General features: G+C 50.7%; 8 protein-coding genes across 8 annotated transcripts; 4 read left to right on the top strand and 4 right to left on the bottom strand.

The window, feature by feature from the left end:
* Positions 1 to 335: 335 nt before the first annotated feature.
* Positions 336 to 1730, top strand: N7446_008212 (uncharacterized protein; the record flags this gene model as incomplete). The annotated part of the gene is made up of 2 exons (XM_058516957.1): positions 336 to 1042; positions 1094 to 1730. 2 exons carry the CDS (start codon positions 336 to 338, stop codon positions 1728 to 1730), a joined length of 1344 nt encoding a protein of 447 aa, XP_058370603.1.
* Positions 1731 to 2710: 980 nt separating this feature from the next.
* Positions 2711 to 5026, bottom strand: N7446_008211 (Mcm10/DnaG-type zinc finger protein; the record flags this gene model as incomplete). The annotated part of the gene is made up of 1 exon (XM_058516956.1): positions 2711 to 5026. One exon carries the CDS (start codon positions 5024 to 5026, stop codon positions 2711 to 2713), a length of 2316 nt encoding a protein of 771 aa, XP_058370602.1.
* Positions 5027 to 5471: 445 nt separating this feature from the next.
* On the top strand, positions 5472 to 6671 carry N7446_008210 (uncharacterized protein; the record flags this gene model as incomplete). Its single annotated transcript, XM_058516955.1, has 1 exon — positions 5472 to 6671. One exon carries the CDS (start codon positions 5472 to 5474, stop codon positions 6669 to 6671), a length of 1200 nt encoding a protein of 399 aa, XP_058370601.1.
* Positions 6672 to 7252: 581 nt separating this feature from the next.
* Positions 7253 to 8960, bottom strand: N7446_008209 (uncharacterized protein; the record flags this gene model as incomplete). Its single annotated transcript, XM_058516954.1, has 3 exons — positions 7253 to 7289; positions 7360 to 8241; positions 8308 to 8960. 3 exons carry the CDS (start codon positions 8958 to 8960, stop codon positions 7253 to 7255), a joined length of 1572 nt encoding a protein of 523 aa, XP_058370600.1.
* Positions 8961 to 9716: 756 nt separating this feature from the next.
* Positions 9717 to 11495, bottom strand: N7446_008208 (uncharacterized protein; the record flags this gene model as incomplete). Its single annotated transcript, XM_058516953.1, has 1 exon — positions 9717 to 11495. One exon carries the CDS (start codon positions 11493 to 11495, stop codon positions 9717 to 9719), a length of 1779 nt encoding a protein of 592 aa, XP_058370599.1.
* Positions 11496 to 11652: 157 nt separating this feature from the next.
* N7446_008207 (arylsulfatase) lies at positions 11653 to 13601 on the bottom strand (the record flags this gene model as incomplete). The annotated part of the gene is made up of 6 exons (XM_058516952.1): positions 11653 to 12200; positions 12268 to 12364; positions 12418 to 12734; positions 12784 to 13136; positions 13187 to 13328; positions 13385 to 13601. The coding sequence occupies 6 exons, from the start codon at positions 13599 to 13601 to the stop codon at positions 11653 to 11655; spliced, it is 1674 nt and encodes a 557-aa protein (XP_058370598.1).
* A 1741-nt stretch (positions 13602 to 15342) lies between these two features.
* On the top strand, positions 15343 to 17703 carry N7446_008206 (acetolactate synthase catalytic subunit; the record flags this gene model as incomplete). The annotated part of the gene is made up of 6 exons (XM_058516951.1): positions 15343 to 15503; positions 15559 to 15657; positions 15714 to 15781; positions 15834 to 17268; positions 17327 to 17577; positions 17636 to 17703. 6 exons carry the CDS (start codon positions 15343 to 15345, stop codon positions 17701 to 17703), a joined length of 2082 nt encoding a protein of 693 aa, XP_058370597.1.
* Positions 17704 to 18767: 1064 nt separating this feature from the next.
* Positions 18768 to 24573, top strand: N7446_008205 (putative NF-X1 finger and helicase domain protein; the record flags this gene model as incomplete). Its single annotated transcript, XM_058516950.1, has 4 exons — positions 18768 to 18781; positions 18840 to 22547; positions 22912 to 23214; positions 23265 to 24573. The coding sequence occupies 4 exons, from the start codon at positions 18768 to 18770 to the stop codon at positions 24571 to 24573; spliced, it is 5334 nt and encodes a 1777-aa protein (XP_058370596.1).
* Positions 24574 to 24619: the final 46 nt, after the last annotated feature.

The following is a 24619-nucleotide window of genomic DNA, read 5'->3' as shown; positions in this document are numbered from 1 at the left end:
AGGATGTGGCTGGGCCGCCAAACATCCAGCCCTTCCTAGCAACCTCACCCTTCCTTCATTTCTCATCGTTCTTTGTTCTAGCTTCGTCTTGCGAATTGCATATTTACGCTTGATTTTTTGAGCCCATCAATCTCACTTGCGCTCTTATTATTCTCGAACAACATTCGGCCAAATCGCGTTCCGCCCTGGTTTTCCAACCCTTATCCTCGACACTTGATTAAGGTCGCGAAATTCCACAACAACACAGACGTCTACCGTGATCAGTCTATAACGCATATCTTTATCAATAAGGCTATCGGTCTTTATAAACTTGTTAAATCGCATTTTCGGTCAAGATGGCGTCAACACCGCCGCCCCCTTCACCAACCTCGCTCCGGGTACCTCGAGCACCGCGTTTTGGGCCCAAGCATGATAATTACGAACCCTACCCTACACGTTATTCTGCTAGACTAGCAAGTCAGCGGGAAGTCAAGACCCGCCAAGTTACGCCACCTACAAGTCACTCCAGTTCATCAAACAAAAATGGTGTTCCAAAGAGAACTCTCTCGCCCTTTTCACCTGGAACTGGCCAATCTTTCTCCAGAAAGGCTGCAACCTCTCGCATCTCACCATTAGATTCTGAATCCTCACAATCCCACACTTCTACTGGTCAACCATCTCGATCATCTGCAGAACGCGCTCTGCCCACTCCTGCTAAAACACCCTCCAAGAAGAAAATCATCGGCACTGATTCCTCCACTTCTCGCGCCATCTTTCCTACAAGCTCTGCCCCCAGGCGTAAGAAGATGGATATCGCAATGGACACCTTTGACACCTTTGAGACCCCTCTCAATGCCTCTACTGGATACACTCCTCATGTCAGAGGTCAAACTGATCCAGCTTTAATGCGCGAACTGGGTATCCCATCTTTCCCTATTCACACCGATTCGCGCGACCGTATTCCTGTGCGCGGTAACCTTGGTGGAAATCCCTTTGCCTCCAAGCCTGGCAGACCCGCTACTCGTTCGACTACCAGCCACGACGATGGAGTCTGGTATGTCTGGTAAGTACTATTGACCCCTGCTCATATCGACACATTCTAACTGCAATTTAGCCGCGGCAAGAAAATCTTCAAGCGCTTCGATGAAATGGAGGAAGATGAGGATGAGGATTCTGATGACCTCGGCCTTCTGGCTCGCCGCCCTGACCTGTTCGCCGATGAGCCCGACATCTTGAAGAAGATCAAGCCTCTCACCCGAGCTTCTATCAAACCACGCCTTCTATTCAACCGACCTGAGCCCGAGAAAGAGATTGCCGAAGAGGAAGATCTCACTGACGTCGAAGAAAATGATGCTCCATCTCCCACTCCTGCGGATCCTGCTTACGATCTCGCTGTTGACCCCGTCACTCCCGACTTTGACACATCTGATTCTCTCGTCGCTCCTGGTGCTCCCGGTGGTGTTTCTAGCACCCGCCTTCGTGGTTCTACGGGAGAGACCGGCGAAGCCGTTCCTCCGTCCAATGGCACTGCCCCTGGACATTCCAACAAGCGAGTTCGCACCGACAGCGGCGCTAGTCTGTTCAAATACTACCCACTCAGCAAGAAGCCTTCAGCAGTTGAGGCCCGCGCTGACCGCCTCAAGCGCTCTCGCGAATCGCGAGGCAGCCCTGCTCCCCGGACTAGAAAAGCTCTGCGCAGTGGGACTTCTGCTATGGCCCCGACTTCTTCGGAACCCGTCGCTGATGCCTAGTAACATCGGTGTCCCCGATTCTTTTGATTTTCGGATTGCATAGTTGTTCCGGCATGTCGCAAATTCTTCTCTGCATTCACGCTTGCGTGGCGCTGTACTTGGCCCTAAGGATGTGCGACAACATTTACCCCCTGCCAATGCACATCCATCCCCTCGCATTCTTACCATTTTCCTAATCTGCCCTCCCTATGATTGACCATCATGTTTTCGCGCGGTCTCTGGGATTTTCTCACTTTTTCATCTCCTCGTTTATTGCGTTTCTTTCAATTGTCTTTCTCGTGAACTGGCGCGTGGGTTGGGAATTGCGAAAACTCAAGGATACCTAACGATAACGTCTTCGGCTGGATAAGTGGCGTTCTCTTTTTTCTTTTTTTCTGGTCTCTTTCTTTGTGCCTCGACGCACCTTGTGTTTTCGTCGGTCATTTCTACTTCGATCTTTTGATTCCCGGAATTCTTTTCTGGTTCTCGCTTGGGACTAAGATGGTTTGGATGTGACTTTAATGTGTCTGGTCGATGGCTTGGGTTTGTCCATAATCCTGGGAGGACATTATGGGACAAAACGACGGCATAGCGGAACACCCCAAATTGAATTATCAAATAGCTACCTTTTCTTCATGTTGTAGATTGTCCTTTGTAAAGTAACTTCTTGTACCGACGCGGTTGTTTCAGCCTGGCTTCAACGTCATGGTCCCGTGACCCAGATAGCCCTCATTATTACGGCCAGGAACCAAGCTCTCCGACCTACACGCATGATCAAGTCCGTACTCTACAAGGAAAATGAGCATACTATAATAAATACGTCGATTTAAACAAGGATAATATCAACCTCTCCTCATGGACAAATCGAACAAAAAAACCTTCGCCTAATGCAACCGGTCCACTGGGGACATGCTTTGAATTCGTAACAGCGTAATTAGGATTCCTTTCCAAAGGATGCAAATGATAACCAGCGAACCGGAGAACGTGATGCACGGAACGCATCAAACAAACTCCAAATCATCGTCATCGTCATCATCCAAGATCGCCTGCCTTCCACCAGCCGTGACCTCAGCCGGTGCCCCCAAACTCTCCCGACCAGCTTCTCTAATTCCCTTCGAAGTGATAAACCGCGTCTTCTTCACCCCACTGCCGTGCGGTGTGCCATGGGCACGCTTCATGGGACTCAAGCGGACATTTCTGGCTTTGCCGAATGTGGTGAGATCCATCCCGTTCGTGGCTGAAGGACTCTTGGGCAAAGTAGGTGTTCCTGGAGTCATTTCCATGTTTGGGGTTTCATTGCCGGTTCTTGTGCGGAGATATTCGGCGCCTACGCCTCCGACTCGGCCTGAGACAAGTTTTTGGGTTATGTCGCGTTCGCGTTGTTGGGCTGCGAGACGTCGGCGCATTTTCTCTTCTTTGTTTTCTGAGCCGCGGCCCATCATGCCGGAGGATAGGAAGGGGTCATCGTGCGCATCGATCAGGTTTGCTGCAGAACCTCCGACGGGGTTGTATGAGGCGCGACCGGCTCCGCGATTCTTTGGGGCTGGGGCCACGTAGTATAGGGATTGGGATCCCATGTCATACTGAGGGCCATCCCGTTTCAATCCCTGACCTTGTCCGTAGCCACCGTTGCCTCGGCCGCCCCCTCGCTTGGCTCCTTCGTTGAAGAAACCGGTTCGTGCTCCGGATTTACCACCTGGTCCAAACATGCCAGTGTCGGCGTTGACTCCTGAGCGTTGGCCCTGGGTCTTTCGGAGTTGGATGTCCACGTGGAAATCACAGAACTCGGTCTTTCGCCCATCCACCCAGGATTGACAGGTCTTTCCATCCTTTCTCACGGTCTTGCAGAATCCGATATCCCGGGCGTAGCCAATCTCGAGAACTGTGTCATCGGACGACGACAAAGACAAACTGAATCGGTTCGTGTCTAATTTGTGTTTGGGAGGGGGCATGATTGTAGGGTTCAAGATTGCAATAAGAGTGCCTTCGGAAACCTTGTAGTAACGGGGGAAGGCGGTGCCGAAAAGGAAGAGATCGATGGTCCATTTTAGATCCGTCAGAGTTATAGCCATGTACTTGTTTGTATTATTCAGGCCATCGTCATAGGGGTCTTCTGTTTTTGCAGTTGCGTTTCCAGAAGATTTCACATCCCTAGGTTCAGACTTGGACGCAACGATTCCGAATACCACAAAGTCTCCTTCAATGTCTTCGGGGAGTTCGAATGCAGGCGCCTTCACTGTCTTCAGTAAATCGGGGATGCGGAGAACCTTTTTGTCTGCGAGTGTGCGGCTCAAGAATGAATGTGGGAGGACCCGATTTGAGAGGTGTAATGATGAGTAGGACTCGAATTTTGAGGAGTCGGGGGGCTTGAGCGAGTCACCATTTTGGGATGGCCCTGTTGTTTCTTCCATTGTGTTATTCCTTCTATGGAGATGAGATTGTCGATCATTGGTACCAGTATTTCCCTCAGTGCGGCGGATGCTCGGAGTTGTCTGACTGCGCTGAAGCCCAGACGGGCGAGCCTGGCCCATAGATCGAAGAATATCCTCGCGACTAAAGGATTCCGCGGGCCGCTCCCTTGACGGGGAAGATGGCTTCGCATCAGCTGCGGCAGCCTTAAAGGCCTCGATTTCTGCTTTATCGATTTGGAAAGCCGAGCTGCGGTTTGCCTGGATCCGTTCTGCTCTCTCCATTCGAGATTTCTCGGCTGCTCTGCCCTCAGCCATCCTCTCGCTGAAGCTTTTGATTCGACTGATCCCTCGAGATCCGGGGGACGTCTGTGGTCTGGAAGAAAACACATCGTTGGGGCGTGCCATGGCCCCATCTCGGAAACCAATCTGGCTGCTGGGTCGAGGGTCCGTTCTTGAGCTTGGGGGTCGTTTCAACGACACATCGCTAGCTTTCCATCCCTTATCAATGCCCATCTGATATCTCCGTGGTGATAGGGGGTCCACAGTGGGAATCTCGCGCCTGGTAGGTGATGCCGGGACCTGAATGTCATCGCTCGTCGACCTTCCAAGGGCTGGTTTGGCGCTTCTCGGTGTCAAGGCATGGGCTTCAGTTCGCGCGGCGCTTATAGCAGAGCTTGGACGGGCGTCTTCTTCTTCGAGATTGGAGCTAGATCTGCCGCGATTTTTCTGTTGGAGCTTCTTCAACCTCAGGCGGGCTTTGATCTCGGCAAGCTGAAGCTGCAGCGTTTCCTCGTCCTCTTCTTCCGCATCATCCTCGTCCAAGATCTGGTTCGCCTTCGATCGAAAATTAGGTGTAGTGCTAGAGCGCTTCAAAGGCGACGTAAAATTCTCGCGATTGCGCTGCATGTCTTGGTATCGTCTTCGTCCGGCGGGCGAGCTCAAGAGAGCCGCGCGGGGCGACTGGGGTGGCCACGCAGGCTCGGTCACTGCGGGAAAACTTGTCAGGAAGCGATTAGCGTAGACCGCAGGGAAAGCCGTACTAATGAATCAGAGGTTCAAGGGTAATCAAAGACCGAAAGCACCATAGCCTGATTGGCGGCTTAGGCCATTCCCTGCGCAAAATTGAGCGATACGCCTAATACGCGCCGTGGGTATAGATGCGGGGAGCGAACACTAGAATCCCAAAAGAAAACAAAGAGAAACAAGGGGAGCTGAATGTCGGGGAATTCGCGATGTAAGATGAAACACTCGCTAATGCAGCAAGGGCAGTGACGGATCACATTACGGCGGGCGCGTCGCGTCGCGCTCCCCTTCCGTTCCCACTCTACACTTCTACTTTTCAACGTCAACCATGAAGACCCGATCAGCCCCTACGAAAGGCAAGAAGTCTGAAGAAACTACCGAGCAATCTCAACCAAAGGTCCTTGTCTCGGAGAAGCCAAGCAAAACGTTTATCCTCCCTTCCGCCAGCGGCAATGCGCGACTCCTCAGCCTGCCTCAGCCCCAATCGGGGGAGTTGAGCCGTTATTTATTTTGCCCGGAGCGCGGCGTGTATGAGTTTACAGTTGTTGCACCGCCTGCTCATATGGCGCGAAGCATCCTGTTCACTCCCCGGACACACCAATGCACATCCCATTCGGAAGAGAAAAACGAGAACGATGAGCCCTCCGTGAAGCCTACAATTACGAAGAAAGCCGAGCTTTTGGTAGCGACGCCTATCGATGCCATGTTCTTTATGGTCCCATTGTTGGCCCCTTCCTCAAAAGCAGGACAATCCCTTTTCCAGCCATTGGACGATATTATCGATTCCAATGATGATATGCCGAAGCACCTTCGCCAGGTGCTGTACGATGAGACATTCAGGAGCTCTCTTTTGGCTCGCGTGGAGGCTGTATGTGATACGGTCGAAGCGGGCGATGAGAAGATGTTCCGCTTCAACGAGATAAAATTAGTGAAGGAATTGATCACGAAGGCAGAACGGATGGCAGATCGAGGACTTCCAGTTAGTCTGGAGGAACGCTTTATTCGCCAGGCACTAGCAACCCCCTTGATGTCAGTCAAACGTGAAGATGTCGTGACAAGCCAAGAGCCCCCCAAGGATGGTGACTCGGCCTCCAAATCGGAAGAGAGACAGGATTCACCATCGACAGTGGCCACAAATGATACACCATCTGTTGCAACACCCGCTGGGGAATCCACTCCTGTACCTCAGCCACCCGGTACTGACTCAACAGCCCTGGATCACGTTACTCGCCTACTTCGAATCTCCACGGCACTGTCCTACATGAAAGAGTCCTATCTACCCGACGCTATGGCCGCGCGACTGGATGAGATCCTTGCTTCGGCGGAAAGTCCACTTGACTTGAAGCCCTTGAAGGACCGTCTGAAAGAGATTGCGGAACTTCGTGCTCAAGCCCTTGCATCCCGTAATATGTCCGACTTCACTCGCAAACGTGGCTTGGATGATGAGGAAGAGGATGTCCGTGCTGAGAAGAAACGTCGAAAGGATGAAGATGAGAAGAAAAAAAGGCTGCTGAATCCCAGGCTGTGAAGAACTTGAAAAAGGTCAACACGTCTGGTATGCAGAAGATGAGCGCCTTCTTCGCCAAGGCTCCTCCCAAGAAGAAGACTTGAAAGATTTCGGTCGATTCTCAGCTGGATACTACGTTTGGCCTCATACCGCGCTGAGGCCTTCTTGCGTGGCTTGATGGACTGCCATCGAGCTTCAACAATACGCCTCCTTCTGTCATAGTTATGAACTACATTGGCATTTCTGGAGGCAAGCTCCCTGCTGTTGGCGAGATCACACCGGGGCACCCTCAACGTGATCGAGGGACGCGCTTCGTTCCTTTATACCACTTAATCCAAGGAACCCACGTGATGGCTTGCCGAAAAGAGCCGAGCTTATCTTCAAGGAGGAAGAGGAAATTCCACGTCTCAATTTGGACACATCAACGCCTAATCTGGAAGATCTACCATGCGTCACCACTGTATACTATTATTAAACAACCCAAGACTCAAGTTGTATATATACACCACTCGAATTACTTGCTATGAAGATTTTGTATTTTTATCAATTGAGAGGTCAGCAGCTCTACCAAAACATGCCTTACCACTAACCAGCAACCAAATTTAAAGAGGAACCTCGTCAATAGCAGCACCGGTAACCCTAAAAAACAAAAAAGTTAGCCAATCACCATCCAACCACACACGACCATCCCAAAGGGGGAAGAACATACAAGAAAGACCCGTTGGAAGGCTTGCTAATAACCATAGCCTGCTCCAACTTCTCCTTCGTGATATCAGGGAACTTCTTCAGATAATACTCCTCCCGCAGCGCTTTGGTGACAGCCTCAACCTTACCCTGCGGCAACATGTGAACAGTACACCCACCCCAACCAGCACCAGTCAGTCGACTACCCCAAGTACCAGCCCGACGAGCAATGGCACAAATATCATCGACCTCAGGCGCACTGCACTCATAAGAATCGCGACACGAAGCCTGTGACTCATTGAGCAATTGACCAAGGTAATGGATGCGCCTCTCGTCCAACTGCTTCGCCTTGCTGAGACAAGCTTTGAAATCGAGAACACGGCGCGCTTCCTTGAAGCAATGCAGCGCGCGCTGGCGGAGTCGGAACCGCTCCGCTTGCACGGGGAAGGCGGAGAGGAAGGTCGATTCTAGTTCTGGGACGGTGATACTTAGGAGCTGGGCCATTTCTTCGCGCGTGTAGCCTTCTTCTTTGGTGAAAAGGTCTTGTGTTGCTTGGATTACGGAGTCGATTTGGTATTCGAGGGGGTCGTGCAGTCTTTCTTCCTTGGTCATTAACTCGTTTTGGAAGTTGCGCAGACTGTAGCCTAGCGAGCTGTTGTCCTTCGGTAGGGTTAGGCCGTAATTCTTTGCGAGGATTACGGCGGCGAGAGTGCACTCTGCTACACGCAGGTTGTAGTGGCGCGGGGCGGTGTCGGCTTTGTTGGAGGTCACGAAGCTTTGGGCCATTAGGAAGGTGATTTCGTCTGCAGCTGTCGGGATTGGCACGTGGTTGGCTCTGAATTGGGGAAAGAATTGGGTGTAGAGGAGGTAGCCGCGCTTGGAGAAGATGGATGCTGCTTGGTCCATGCTGTTGCGATTCAGTGTGTTAGTTTTGTTCCACTGCCATTTCGGGTTGGAGGGGTTTTGAACTTACCCGCCGGAGTAGACACCGACAGCGCGCTCCGAGACAACGGCAAGATCCAACAGGTCCTGTTTGGAGACGTTGTGGTCGTTGGCCTTCATGACGGCCAAGGCACTGGCGCACACGAAGGCAGCACTGCTAGAGATGCCACCACCGGGGGGAACATTGCCGTCAACCAGGATCTCCATGCTGGCAGGCACCAGGGATCCATCGGGCTTCTCCTTGCGCAAGAACTTCAGTGCGCCGGACAGGCCGGCACGGAAGTAGTTCACCCACTCGTGCTTCTTGGGGTCAATCTCGACATCCTTATCGTGGGGCACGCTGAACTCGCGCGTGGGGAACTTCTCCGGTGACACATTGGCGATCTTGATGATCGATTCCGCACCGCTAGCAGGGACCACCTTGACGGCCATGATCACGTCAACGCTCACAGCGGTCGGCAGGACATCATACAGCGAGTAGTCGATGTGCTCGCCGATGATGTTCACACGGCCGGGACTGCGCGCCACGAAGTCCGGGCGGTAGCTGTAAGTCTTGTTGAATTGGGAGATAAGGTTAGTCCATCGCTGCTGGTGCTCCGGTGCAACGGATGCTAGCGAAGCCTCGTCTGTGGCGTAGACTTCAGCAATGGATTCTGTTTGTGGCACGAGCTCTTGGGTCGACATGGCGGGGTGGCGGGGTAGCGAGGGGTGGAGGATAAGGAAGAAGAGGAAGACAAGAAGAAGAAGACGAAGAGGAAGACGAAGAAAGAAAAGAAGGAGTCCTTTGGAAGAGATTATGTGGAGATGTACACGCCCCGGTTTCGACCCCGGGTAAAGTCAGTGGGGTGACAGCCCATTGTCGCATTTCGGGCTTTCGGTGTCCGGATGTAGTCAGTTTGCGGAGTCCCTTCGGCTCTCTCCACGCTCTTTTCTTTTCTGCATTCCTCCACAGTTTCTGATTGGATATTATGATTCTCCAGTCTCCACATGTTATGACGCAAATGTTGTCTACTGTACACATGGCAGAAACATTTCCCATTCTGCATTATCATGCATATTATCCTAGCCGCTTACGGCAGTCTATTGCCCAGATGCACTATGCGTCGATCAGATCTAACGCGAGGACATGATCGGTCATAGCTGCGAGTATTATTTACCATCTCTTTTGTCACTCTATTTTGATATAACTTAAGGATAACTCACAAGACTGGCCCAATCGGCAAGGCGAGGTGTTGCGGAATCGGTTTACGACCGAATTGCTAAACTATTTGCAACCAGGCCGGCGGTACGCACTGGAGTTTGTGGGAGGCTGGAGTACCCTCAGAATATTGAATATACGGCGGCTAGGAGGCCGAGAACACCGGTAAACTTGAATTGCTAAGTATGACTTCTCAAAAGGGGGAAAGAGTGACCGGGGTACACATACTTCTAGGAATCAGGCTATCTCCTTCCGGACGTGAGACGCTCTATAACCACAGCCAGCCCTTTTCCAGTCATATCCAACATGCTATGGTGGTCGGCTTTCCAAGCAATGATCCCATCGGGCCGCACAAGAATGCCGGCTAAATGCCCTTTCAAATTGGCCCACATGCCGTCGGCATCCCTCCAGCCCGAGTCCCCGATACGCTCGACTCGGGCGACTCCGTCATAAGTCGCTTCTCCGTATGGACCTGATATAAGAAATAGTAATGTGTCGCATGGGATCAGATCCCGTGTTGATCGGACCACTCCGTTCTTTTCTAGCCATATGTGTGGTAGGTGATGCCCAGGTAATAGTGAGGGATGATATTGCAGGCAGTTCAATTCACCATTGGGGAGAAGCTGCCCGCCGTGGTTCGAGGAGGTGATTGGGGTTTCTGGATCGATGTTGGGGTAAAACCATCCAATCTCAGCGCCGAGTGCGTGGAACTCGATGTCTAGAATATTTTGGGCATTCTGGACAGCTTGTCGTCTTGATTTGCCTTCTGTTGAGTGTGGTATGAAGTATTCTTCCATGGCTTTCACGTTTGACTCTGTGTTGTTCTGGGGTGAGATCCCTAGCGCACGGTCCATAATTAGGGCATGGGATTGAAGGTTGTGCAGACTGGTTTGTGCAACTCGGAGCCCGATGGGATGACGTTCCGTCTCATATGTATCAAGTAGAGCATTATAACGACCCAGTTTATCGCTGCGGATTGCTAGACCGAGTTTCCAAACCAAATTGTGTGCGTCTTGGATTCCGGTGTTCAGCCCTAGAGCTCCCCAAGGTGGAATGCGGTGCGCGGCATCACCAACGAGAAAGATACGACCTTTTTCGCTCCTATATTTCTCTGCGACGATACTGTCGACGCGCCAATGAGACAGACTTATGAGGTTAATATCCAAATCGGGGATCTGAAGAGTACCATGGATCCGCTCAACCATATCCTCGGTCTTGAAGTCCTGGACATTCTCTGGATTAACAGCGCAAGCGAAGAGCCATTCTTCCGTCTCTGTAGTTACTGGGTAGGGACCGAGGTGATAAAGATATCCTGTTCGGATACTGCCGCCTTTCAAAGGATCGATGAACCAGGTAATGAAATTCCTGGGATCGGGATGGTGGGCACTCAAAGGTGCTTTGAAATGGGCAGAGACCATATCGAGAATATCTCTTTCTCCTTCCCACTTAATGCCGAGTTCGTCAGTGAGACCACGATCCCCATCAGCTCCGATGACATAACGAGCTTCAAACCGGCAAATACCAGACCCGTTGGTGTCGCGGGTGGTTAGGATCACACGATCACCATCCTCTTCGGTATCTGTGACTTCCACTCCGTATCTGATGCCCTGGGGATTGAGCTCAATGGCTCTTCTCTGAAGGATTGGCTCCAATCTGATCTGGGGTATAATAACGTATGGGCATGGGCTTGACCCCTTACATTCTTCCTGGTAGGCTCCTCCTCCCCATGCATCACGTCCGATGATTTCTCGGCTGGTTGGCCCAAGAGTTGTACGCCAGGTAGTGCGACTGACTGTATTCTGCGGGGCTCGTTGCTCCAGCACCTCCCTTTCGATTCCAATTTGGCGGAATATCTCAACGGTGCGCATGTTCATGCCACATGCTTTCGGATGGATTGAAGTCGAGGGATAACGCTCGAACAAGACATGTGGGATCTTTTGCTGAGAGAGAAGGATTGATGATACTAGACCGACAGGTCCTCCCCCGATGATTGCGACGGGATATCTTTCTAGTTCTGGCATCTTGATGTTTTCAGCTCACTTGGGTTGATATAGTTTCCCATGGGGACTGGGTGGAATTGTTAAATTGGACACTTTTATTTGCTATTAACGAAGCTGACCCTGAACCCCGCTACTCCACTTGATCATCCCGTCAGACGCAGCGGGGCATGAGTGGGATTCACATCTTCCTGTCAACGACAGGTGTCTGCACCATCCCCGTCTCCGCATAATATTGCTCCCAATGCTGGACTAATCGAGCGAGAACACCCGGCTCACTTTGTGCAAGATCATGGATTTCAGCGGGATCGGTTTCTACATTGAAAAGCTCCCACTCATCTTTCCCACGGGGCTGAGCAATCCAAACTGCCTTCCACTTGCCCTCCCGAATCGCTCGCATTCCAAACAGCTCCCATCCATGAATATAGACGTCTTCTTTGTGGACGCTAGTGGCTTTATAGTCGCTTGAGGCTAGATGTGAAACCCACGACTGGCCACGCGGAAGGACGACTTTTCGTCCACGGAACTGTGGGCCTGGATGGGCTACTCCGGCCAAGTCCAGGATGGTTGGAAGGATATCCATTACCGTAGTGAATGCATTGGTGATGGCTTCGGGTTTGGCATGGAATGGAGGATAGCGGATCATGCAAGGACAGCGGATTCCACCTTCAGTTACCCACCCTTTGAAACCTCGTGAAGGGGCGGTTGCGGCACAGGCCCAACGAGCACCTGGTTTGATATGTTAGGCACACCTCTCCAGGTGGACATTTAGATCAGAATCTCTCGGGATACATACCATACCACACAAATGAATCGGGCTCACCAATGTTCTCCAGTGCGTTATTATAATACTTGGAAATAATATCTCCCATCATCTTTTTGCCTCCCATGAGCTGGAAACAAGTTAATCAGAGTTCGTATACTGAGATTGACCGAGGATCCATACCGGTAGAGCCTCCAAAGCTGCGCCTTCCGCGCCATTGTCTGACATGAACAAGACGAATGTATTGTCCAGCTCGTCAGTAGACTCAAGGTACTCAATAACCCGGCCAACATTGGCATCGAGTTGATCAACCATTGCAGCGAAAACCTCCATCTTTCGCGCGGAAATTTTCTTCTCTTCCGGTGACATCTCATTCCAGTCTTTTCCAAGTTTCCCAACTGGAGAGGCATGTTCCACAGCCCCATCCACCAGTCCTAACTCCTTAAGCCATTGGAGCCTCTTCTGTGTCAAGGCATCAGGTCCGTCATCATACTTGCCCGCTGAAACCAATTAGTTCTCGCACGGCCATCATTGCTAGAACGTACTCACCGTATTTCTCAATAATCTCCCGAGGAGCCTGTAGAGGCCAATGCGGCGCCGTATAGGGTAAATAAGCAAAGAACGGCTTCTGCGATTCCTCCTCTGTGCGATTCTCAAGGAAACCTATCATCTTATCGGTGAATGTGCGAGTTGAATAGAAATGCTTAGGGAGATCTGCTGTTCGATCAAGGATTTTCTCTCCTTCCATCCAGAATCCTGTCGTGTTTATACATGGTGCCTGGAATTCACCGTCTTCCAACTGAGGCTCATAGTTGTAATGGTTACTTGCGCCTGGAAGCAAGGAGAAGTTTTTGTCAAAGCCTCTGGAGCATGGTGCAATTTCCTTGGTCATTCCAAGATGCCTGTTTTCTTTCAGTTGTGTGGTATTCAAAGTTCGGGTGTAGAAACTAACCATTTTCCAGACATTATTGTGTGGTATCCCGAGTCTTGCAGGATTTCTGATAGAGCTGCTACTCGCCAGTTTAGGTATCCCTCGTAGCCGGGTTTGTTCTTGAAGTGATCTCCGAAGTTTCGCATGAATTCTGCCATTTGTCCTAGGGGGTGTATAAGCATATTTCTCTTTACGGGGTGGGGTTTTCATAGTTCATACCAAGTCCGGCAATGTGGTTATCTGTTCCGGAAAACAGCATTGACCGAGTCGGGGAGCATGCAGATGCTGTGTGGAAGTTGGTCATACGAATGCCGTCTTTGGCCAGCTTTGCAAGAGTTGGTGTCTCAATTTCACCTCCATAGGGAGAGATGTCACTGAAGCCGAGATCGTCGGCGACAATGACAAGGAAGTTTGGTCTTCTCTTTGCGTTGCCCATTGTTATAGAAATGTTGGAAGTATAACAAGTGGAACTTCAAAGAGAAACTAGATTCAAAAGCCCCGGAACTGCCTATTTATATATTTACGGTAGTATCCCACTGACAGGCCCCGCAAGACTAAACTACCGACTAGTTTTCAAAGAAAATCTAGCCGGAATACCCGAATCTTTATGTTAAGATCTTATATCTATGGTTGCGCAATCAGGGCATGGTCGTCCAATCGTAATGGATGCGGGGGTCGCCTTCATTAAATCGGCCCCGAGCTAAACTATTTGCCGCCCCTTTTCCTCATTGTTCGGCGTTATTGCGCCATTTTAATGCACGTTAGTGACTCGGTTAGGTAGTACCTCGATGTTTTGAGTATGATCTTGAATCCACTAAGATTTGAAACAGTGCATTCTAATGTGTATATTGGGAGGAGGGGGTGGTTTTGGGGGAGTCGGCACTTAAATCTAGCTAATTCTGGATGAGTTTACTACATTGAACTTCGTTGTTGTAGCGGTTGATTTTGTATCGAAAGGTATTTGATGTTCAATGTTTGCTTAATCCGTTGAGTCTCTTATTCTCTTATACTATACGGAACTACGACTATCTGTGGTTGTAGTCTATATATCGGCCTAGCTTCCAAGGTTTTCGGTTTAGGCTGCAAGAAATACTGGTCTTTTGGGCACTGTATAGAGAATAGTGCTTTTATATATATATATATATATAAGCAAGTTTGCCGAGATGGACATAACTTACATAGTAGTTGTCTAGAATTCAGTCACGCTTACAACTCCGAGCCAAGAATCGTCGGCAACCTTTGTACTTATATAGTAGTTGCAGTCTAAATATAAAGCCATTGATCCTAGCAGATCAATTTCACTGTATGAGGTCTCGGGGAAAGACTATAAGGACTATAAGGACTCGTTAGTGCCAGCCGAGACTCACGCACGCGACAACACAAGCGCATGTCTGAGAGATACCTAGAGCACTACACATTGGATAGTAACGACAAAGTATCGCAATAACTGTTAATGCAAGTATAGCCTTATGTATAAAATCATGGTTTGATTCTTTTTTTTGACACCAAAGGCCGGGATGCAGGGGTTGAAAATATCTCCAAGAGTAGGACAGGGGTCGCGTATAGTTTGCAAAAGACTGGAGAAAAGAAATCTGCGAAAAAGACCCTGGCTTTCTGGGGCTAACGGGCTCGAACAACTAACACAGGATATAATGCCATACAGCAAGGAGTCAATAGCTTCACATCTATACATCCCGGGGAGCTTAGCCCAGATGCCCGGCCGATCTAGATCCACCCGTCCGAAAAAGGTCGGGATCTTAAATCAGGCCACAAGGCTAGAACATACGTATTTCCATCGACGAGGCTCGGGACATAGTAAGTTATAGTGATGATGGCTGGGATAGAGTGTAGGATAGTTCAAGACAATACAAGCTTAATTTCAACAGATAACTGGATGTAGATCTGTAGTATTGACTGTTTTTATCTGCCGAGGCATGACCACGTGATACGAAAACCGCCAGATCAGGTGACCACCAGCGGCCGAGGTCGGAGGGCGCAGAGGCGTCTTGAGCCAATCAGAGGGCGGGAATTGGTTGACTCAGAGCGGTCGGACCATTTGGGCTTAAGGCGTTTTCTCGATCCCCAGAGAGAGTCACAGCAATCTTCAGCGGTCAATTGAAACTCATTTTTCCTTCACCACTCTCCCCTCTATACTTCTGGCTTGGCCGTCATCAACGATGATGCCTTTAAGACCATCAAATAGCGCTCTGCGCGCATTCCACATCAGGAATCTCGCTGGACGTCGGCCTTTCTCGACATCTTTTGTGGCTTCGGCCGCTTCGCCCCACCGCTCTTCTATCCAGAAGCGTGGTCAGAGCACAGCTACGGCTTCAGCTCCGTGAGTTTTGCTTTGCTCAATGCAGTGGTTCAGTTCTAATTCAATCAATCGTCAGGGAGTCCAGACCTGTTCCCAGTCCGGCCTTCAACCAGGAACCCCATCGCAATGAGATCTCTCCCTTGCAACACCGCCAGCTTCCCGAGCTCGATGACTCGTACGTTCCCTCAGTCACAGCTAGAGAACACAAGAAACTGACAAATGGACCAAAAGAATGGTTGGCATGAGCGGCGGTGAAATCTTCCACGAGATGATGCTGCGTCAGGGTGTGAAGCACGTCTGTGAGTGATTCATCCCTCAAGTCACAAATTGGCCAATTCTAATACTTTATAGTCGGTTACCCCGGTGGTGCCATTCTTCCCGTGTTCGACGCCATCTACAACTCCAAGCACTTCGAATTCCTCCTTCCCAAGCACGAGCAGGGTGCCGGCCACATGGCTGAGGGTTACGCCCGTGCCTCTGGAAAGCCCGGTGTTGTTCTCGTGACCTCCGGCCCTGGTGCTACCAACGTCATCACTCCCATGCAAGATGCTCTCTCCGATGGTACCCCGATGGTTGTTTTCTGTGGTCAGGTCCCCACCAGCGCAATTGGTACCGACTCCTTCCAGGAGGCCGACGTTATCGGTATCTCTCGTGCCTGCACCAAGTGGAACGTGATGGTCAAGTCCGTTGGTGAGCTGCCTCGCCGTATCCAGGAAGCTTTCGAGATCGCCACTAGTGGCCGCCCGGGTCCTGTCCTGGTTGATCTGCCCAAAGATGTCACTGCTGGCATCCTCCGGAACCCCATCCCGATGCACAGCACTATTCCCTCGCTCCCAAGCGCAGCTACTATGGCTGCCCGTGAAATGAGCCAGAAGCAGCTCGAGAGCACTATTAGCCGTGTTGCTAACCTGGTTAACATTGCCGAGAAGCCTGTCCTCTATGTTGGACAGGGTCTCCTTGCTCGCCCTGATGGCCCCAAGATCCTGAAGGAGTTTGCCGACAAGGCCTGCATCCCTGTCACCACCACCCTTCAGGGTCTTGGTGGTTTCGATGAGCTGGACCCCAAGGCTCTACACATGCTGGGCATGCACGGATCTGCCTACGCCAACATGGCTATGCAGGAGGCTGATCTGATCATTGCCGTTGGTGCCCGTTTCGATGACCGTGTTACCCTCAGCATCCCCAAGTTCGCTCCCCAGGCCAAGCTTGCCGCTGCCGAGGGCCGTGGAGGTATTGTTCACTTCGAGATCATGCCAAAGAACATCAACAAGGTTGTCCAGGCCAATGAAGCCGTCGAGGGTGATTGCGCCGATAACCTTCGTCTTCTCCTGCCCCACGTCAAGCCTGTTGCCGAGCGCCCCGAGTGGTTCGAGCAGATCAACGACTGGAAGCAGCGCTTCCCCCTATCGCTCTACGAGCGTCAGACCGATGAGGGCCCTATCAAGCCCCAGGCTGTCATCGAGAAGCTCAGCGACCTCACTGCTCACATGAAGGACAAGACTATCATTACGACTGGTGTCGGTCAGCACCAGATGTGGGCTGCTCAGCACTTCCGCTGGCGCCACCCTCGCACCATGATCACCTCCGGTGGTCTTGGTACAATGGGTTACGGTCTTCCTTCCGCCCTGGGCGCCAAGGTTGCCCGTCCTGACTGCCTGGTCATCGACATTGATGGTGATGCTTCCTTCAACATGACCTTGACTGAGCTTTCCACTGCTGCTCAGTTCAACATTGGTGTCAAGGTTCTCCTGCTTAACAACGAGGAGCAGGGCATGGTCACCCAATGGTAAGTCTTATCATACACTACAATACTCTAGGAATCCTTGACTCACACCCAACTACAGGCAAAACCTCTTCTACGAGGATCGTTACTCTCACACCCACCAGCAGAACCCCGACTTCGTTCCTCTGGCCCGTGCTATGCGTGTCGCTGCCGACACCTGCTTCAAGCCCTCCGAGGTCGAAGAGAAGCTGAAGTGGCTGATTGAGCAGGATGGCCCTGCCCTCCTGGAGGTCATCACTGACCGCAAGGTTCCGGTTCTCCCCATGGTGCCTTCTGGCCGTGGTCTGCACGAGTTCCTGGTTTACGATGAAGGTATGGAACTTCCACTCGAACTTTAATTCCAGGGCCAACGCTAACACTTTACCTACAGCCAAGGAAATGGAGCGCAAGGACCTCATGCGCCAGCGTAACGTGGACTTCCATGTCCGCAAGGAGTAAGTGACATCCAAGCAACGTCACCTTGACAATCATGTTTCTGTACTTTGATATCCATGGCGTTTCTTGGCTGGTTCACCAAAAGCGATGGGGCAATGTCTGTTAAGAACAAAACAAGAAATCCCTTCACAAGATTGCTCCTGGGGACCTCTATGGCAGAAAAGTGCGGTACTCTTGGGCTCTCCACCGATTCAGCGCGTGTCCTCCACCCCTATCCTCGAAACAAGGATGGCGAATTGCGTGAAACGTGTCGCGTTTTGCACGTCTCATCTTGTCATGTTTGGGCTCTTCTCTTGCCAGGTTAATCCTCTTGTATATAATCATTGACGTCTCAGGTCCCGCGATGGGATGTGAAAATTGATACGTTCGAGTCTCATAAAATATGAGTATTTAGTCATTCAAAGTATCCATATCCTGTAACATCACGCTATCGTCTTTGTATGCAAAATCAAAGGTTTCTTTCTATCCCTCGAAACGCCACAGGTTTGTGAATTAATTGATGTTATGATCGATAGGCACACTATAGATCGATAAGCTATTTTCGTGGCCCTAAGTACTCGACATGGTAACTATCGAGTACCACCACACCAACCCGTTTCTTTATTCTTATGCTAATCTTCTATTAAAAAAGGTAGAGACCCAAGGAATTAGGAAAGCAGAGGTGTATTAAGAGCTGTCTACGAAACCCTTCTGCAAGTGATCTCAAAACACGCGTAAAAAGCCGTCATTGCGATAGCCAAAAAAGTATCCATAGACCGCATTATGTACGAAAACTGAGCGTCTTCACCTTCTTTCTCTTCTTACCATATCTAACCTCTCTTTCTGTCTCCTTTCTTCTCTTCGCACTTTGTTACACCGCTTGCACACGTCCGTGGACGGTTGACCTGCTCATTATCAAATCCAGCAGCTGATCAATGAATCTCTTTCTTCGTCCTTACTTCAAAAACAGTGATTTACTCACTTGCTCCGTCTTACTTCTCGCATCATTTCTCAAAGTTGCTTGATCCGTAACCTTCACCTCCTACGATCTTGCTTTCTTCAACCACCTCATCAGAGACGATATTATCATGGCTTCTAAAGCGTTAGTCCCAAATCCCGGTCACTTCAAGGAGTTGCGATAACTGACCTGATACACACAGACCCTGCCGTGACTTTGCTAGAGGAGACTGCAGATGGAAACATTGCAAGTATTCTCATGTGAAGCCGCGCCAGGGTACTCCACTACCCCCGAAGGATCCGGATCCAGGGCGAAAGCACACTGAGAGCATGACCTTTTTAGAGAGGGAAGTGCGTGTGTGGAAAGCAAGCATTCCTCCGGACACAACTACACCTCGCCCCTCATCAGAAACAAAGTCTGCCATCATCCAGAAAGCAAGGAAGCTGATTTATACCAATACTACTTCGCGACAGGAGGTTGTCCAGACACTGGCTACTGAACATGGCTTGGAACTCATCCTGGACCTCGTTCTGGACGACTTTCAGGACATGTCTGTCAAGACAAAGGAGATTATCTTCACAGCCCAGATCCTCCCGCTCCTGCAAACGGTCTCACACCCCGAAGTCCTGTCTTCACTCGTATTGGAGCAGCCAGTGGGGACCATTTACAACGTTTTGTTTGGCATTGATGGTTCCAGAGCAGCCCGCTTGCTGAACTTCACCTGTGATGTTCTTGCGAACTTACCTAAGGATCATGACAGTGTTTTGATACTGCAGACGTCTCTTCTTACATTTTCCCGCATCCTTGATCTCAACTCTTCGGCTCTCATCCAGGAGTGTCTCCATGCCGAGGCCAAAAGATTCGAGGAAGTGTTCATCGCGATGGATACTGATGACTTGACGGATACACTTCAGCAGTCTCGCAAGCACCTTGAACATATCCTCCGACGCATGGAAATTGGAAGGTTCCTTCCAACCGGCGTCGCAGAGAATCAAGCCGATCCCACACCCGATCTTGCCTTTGTGACTCAACATGGAACGCCCGGAGGCAGGCACGACAATGACCACGCCGATATTTGCAACATCAGGATCATGCCTAGCTTGGAGGAAATTTCGAGCAGAGACACGGAGTACCTGCCTGTCATTAATCCATTCCAGTGGCATGTTGCAGGCCTCGATGGACTACTGGATCGGAACTTTCGACTTCTGCGAGAGGACACTGTCGGCCAGCTGCGAGATGCAATTCATCACGAGCTGGATCAGACTCACCTGATTGATCCACAGCGAAAGCAGCTACGCAAGTTTGTGTACCATCATCTTCGGGTCATCGATTTAGGTTTCAACTGGATTTCGGGCTTTTATTTCGAAGTGGAATTCCCGCAGCCTACTGGACTTGACAATCAAACACCCGTGGCTCGAGAGATGTGGTGGCAGACATCAAAGCGTCTACATCCAGGTGCGCTCGTATGCGTGCTAGTTCAACAGCCCCAGCAGGAGGACTTGGTGCTATTTTGCACTGTGGCAAACCGGATCATGTCGTCCAGAAAACGAAAGGAAAATGGAGCACCATTTTTCAAGACGGACCCGACATCCTTGTGGAAGGATCCCAAGAGCGCCTCCGTCACGCTGATGTTGATTGATTCCAGACATAGCAACCTTCAGATCATCCTTGACCTGAACAGCCCTAAGAGACCAGTCATGTCTCTAGTGGAATTTCCAGGTGTTCTCCTTGCAGCTTTTGCGCCAGCGCTCAAAGCACTCCAGGCCATGAAGCGCGACAAGTTTCTACCTTTCTCCGAGCTTTTCGTCCCTTGGGTCATCGACGAAGCAAGAGTACCAGGGATCCGGCCTCCGCCATATGCTTTGGCTCCTGGTTTTGCATTCAATCTCCGCTGCATCATGAAGAATGACGCTGATTTCTATGTCCACCATGATCGACCGGTTGACTTTGAATACCTGCAAGAGAATTCACGCCTGGATGACGCGCAGTCTCGTGCACTGGTCAATTGCCTGGGGCGACAACTTGGTTTAATCCAAGGTCCACCTGGAACTGGCAAGAGCTTTACCGGTGTAGCTCTGGTCAAAGTCTTATTGGCGAACAGAGGCAGCAGCAACACAGGAACGGGTCCCATACTGTGTGTCACATACACCAATCATGCACTTGATCAGCTCCTTGAGGCGTTGCTGGACAATAAGGTGACAACGCAAATTGTTCGGATTGGTGCTCAGTCCAAATCGGAGAGGTTGGAGAAATTCAATCTTCAATTGATCGCCAGAGAGGGAACTAAAACGAAGGTGGAGAGAAGAGAAAGATGGCGTGCGAGTGAACAACTCTCGGCGTGTGAAGATGACTTTCGATCTCTACGCTTCAGAACGAGTCCACCGACGAACCATTTCAAGCAGTATCTTCAAGTTCACCATAGTCGCCACCACAATGAGCTGTTTGGGATCGAAGAAGACGGCTTTCGGAGAAAAGTCAAACCCACCCCTGAGGCTGTTATTGACTCCTGGATTCAGTCAGCAGCCAAAGATGACATCCGCTCCCGGTCTTGGAAGGAGCTGCAAGTTATCAAGGTCTTCGAAATGTCTCGAAAGGAACGCCAGCGTCTTTACGATCACTGGGACAAAGGAGTTCGCCAACAATTCAACACGGAAGCTATTCGACTTGTCACCACCCATAAAGATGCCAAACTGCAGTTCGACTGCGTGCAGGACCAGATGCATCTTCGTTGTTTGGCCAATGCAGATGTCATCGGCGCGACTACAGCAGGGCTTGCTCGGCGACTTGATATGTTTCGAAAGCTCCACTGCAAGTTCATGATATGTGAAGAGGCTGGTGAAGTTCTCGAGTCACACCTTCTGACGGCATTTCTGCCCACTGTGGAACATGCGATCCTTATTGGCGATCAACAACAGCTCCGACCCCAGGTCCAGAATTACGAGTTTTCCAGCGAGAACCCTCAGGGAGGAGGGCAATACGCACTTGATATCTCCCTGTTCGAGAGATTGGTGAGTTTAAACCCAGGTCCAATGAACTGCGGACTCCCTTTCAGCACACTGGAAACTCAACGACGGATGCACCCCTCCATCGCACGGCTAATTCGCCAGACTCTTTACCCGCAACTGAAGGATTCACCATCTGTTCAAGGGTACCCGGTAGTCATGGGAATGCGGAGAAGATTGTTCTGGTGGGATCATCGTAAGGAAGAGGGAGAGCCATCGAGCGATGCCATGTCAACCTCTCACTGGAACGGTCACGAGATCGAAATGACCGTTGCGATACTGAATCACCTCGTCCAACAGGGAAAATACGAAAACGGGGATATCGCAGTGTTGACTCCGTACCTGGGCCAGCTCCACCGGCTTCGACAAAGTCTCAGGGAATCTTTTGCTCTTGTCGTCGGAGACCGTGATGAGGACGATCTCAAAAAGGCAGGATACACAAACGACGAAAGGACGGACAAGACGGTGGTCAAGGCGACTTTACTGCAGACTCTCCGCGTGGCCACTGTGGACAACTTCCAAGGAGAAGAGGCGAAGGTTGTTGTAATATCTCTGGTTAGAAGCAACCCGCAGGGCCGATGCGGCTTTCTCCGCAGCCCCAACCGAATCAATGTTCTTTTGTCGAGAGCTCAACATGGCATGTATATCATCGGCAACTCACAGACCTCGATCCACGTTCCCATGTGGGCCAAAGTCATTGAGATTCTGCGGCAAGGCAAGAACATCGGAACCGCCTTGGATCTAGAATGCCCTCGCCACCCATCTTCATTGATCAAAGTCTCAACCCCGGACGATTTTCCTAAGTTCTCTCCGGAAGGAGGTTGCCACTTGCGCTGTGTCCAGCGTTTGGCCTGCGGACATGCCTGCATTCAAAAATGCCATTCGAAACTTCTTCACAACGCTGTTCTGTGCCTTGAGCCTTGCCCTCGCCCTTTCCAAGGATGCAATCATTCTTGTCCGAAAAGATGCGGTGAAAAATGCCCACAGAAGTGCATGGTCACTATCTTCTTGAAGGACAGAAGACTCAAATGTGGCCATCGGATGCAGAAACTCCCTTGTTGGCAGAATCAGGATATTTCAACCGTTCGTTGCTCGGTTCTCGTGAGAAGGATGATTCCGGGATGCGAGCATTTCGTTACAATCCCATGCCATATCGATGTGGACTCGCCCGATTACAAGTGCATGGCTCAATGCCGCAGCGACCTGCCTTGTGGACATGCATGCAAGCGCATGTGCCACCATTGCTTCAAACGCGGACCTTTGATTACCCAGGCGATCCATGACCAATGCCAGCAACGTTGTGACCGGAACCGTTCGACGTGCGCTCATACCTGCAACACTCCGTGCCATGGTGACACCCCATGTCCCCCATGCCAAGCTCCTTGCGATGTGCAATGCGGCCACTCGAAATGCGGACGCAAATGCTACGAGCCTTGCACTCCTTGCGCAGAGCAGAAATGTCTTTCGGAATGTCCTCACAGCACGTGTTCAATGCCTTGTGCAGCTCCCTGTGATCATGTACCATGCTCTAAGCGCTGCGAAAAGGAGCTTGCCTGTGGTCATCAATGCCCGGGGGTGTGCGGAGAGAGATGTCCTCATTTTTCTTTTTGTCAGATCTGCGCAAGCGACGGTGTCAAGGACCATGGAGTAGATTTCATCCTAAGTCTGGCGTACAAAGATACCAATCTGGACGAGAACCCATGCATCTTTCCGAAATGTGGTCACTTTTTGACAGTCGAAAGCATGGATGCGCAAATGGATATGGGCAGACACTATGAGCTCGATGCCAATAACAAGCCCGTCGCAATCCGGGCATCGTCCACCCCGTTTTCTATTGAAGACATCAGAACCTGTGCTACCTGCCGTGGACCTCTGAGAGACATCGCCAGGTATGGTCGACTGATCCGCCGCGCAATTCTTGATGAGTCGACAAAGAAGTTGATTTTGCTTCTTAACCAGCAATATGTCCCTCTTGCAAAGGAACTACCCCGGCTCATCGACGCGGTGCTGAACCTGCCAAGCGACAAATTGTCTTCATGGCCACATTCAATCACAATCAGTGGAACGCGGAACGAACAAGTCAAAGCGATGCAAGAAACCATCAAAAGCACAAATGGTGATCGATGGAATGGCATACTTGACTTGCGGATGCGAATTGGCAGATACCGCAGTCGTGTTGAACCCGAAGAGCAACCCTTTGAAAGGGTCCGCGTGATGGTTGAGGATGCTCAGAGACGCAAGAAGACAACGGGCAGCTTGCCTTTTCTCAGCGGTGTTCTCCAGACTAAAGGGTACATTCAGGCCACAGCTCTGCTACTTCGCCTGGATATCGCTTTGTTTGCGGACTTTTCCAATCTCATTTTCCAAAAGGGTGCAAACGAGGTCAGGCTTCAGGTTGATCTACAGAAGACTAAAACTGATTGCAAGATCCTCACCCGGGTGGCCTTTGAACACAATCGAGTTATGCAGCAGGTGGAAGGTGTGCTTTATCTGGCACAACTTTGCGGCCTCGAACGAGCACATGTTCCATCTCTGGATAAGGAGGTCCATCGTAACAAATACTTGCTTGAAGGGCTGAACTTCATTAATGAAGCCAGGAAGCTTTGTACGAAATACCCCGGTCAAACACGAGGATTGGCAGATGAGGTGGATTGCGCAGAGACTATGCTGAGAGGAACAGCGTTCTGGGCGATTATCACCAGCAAGGAACGCATGGAAGTCATTTCAGCAATGGCTCAGGAGTTTCAGGGCACTGGACACTGGTATTACTGTCGCAATGGACATCCATTTACCATTGGGGAGTGTGGGGGAGCCGTGGAGACGACTTTCTGTCCCGACTGCGGCGCCCCAGTAGGAGGCGAAAATCATCAAACTGCAGCAGGGGTTACTCTGGCGGAGGATTTGGAGCAGAGATTGACGGAACTGGGGATTTAAAGGGAGTTTCATAGTTCCATACCTTTGAGGAGGAGATCGTTTCTTT

The sequence above is a fragment of the Penicillium canescens genome (assembly GCF_028828765.1).
Source record: "Penicillium canescens strain IBT 15451 chromosome Unknown utg000005l_segment0_segment0, whole genome shotgun sequence".
Lineage (NCBI taxonomy): Eukaryota > Fungi > Ascomycota > Eurotiomycetes > Eurotiales > Aspergillaceae > Penicillium > Penicillium canescens.
This window is presented reverse-complemented; position numbering and strand designations above follow the sequence as displayed.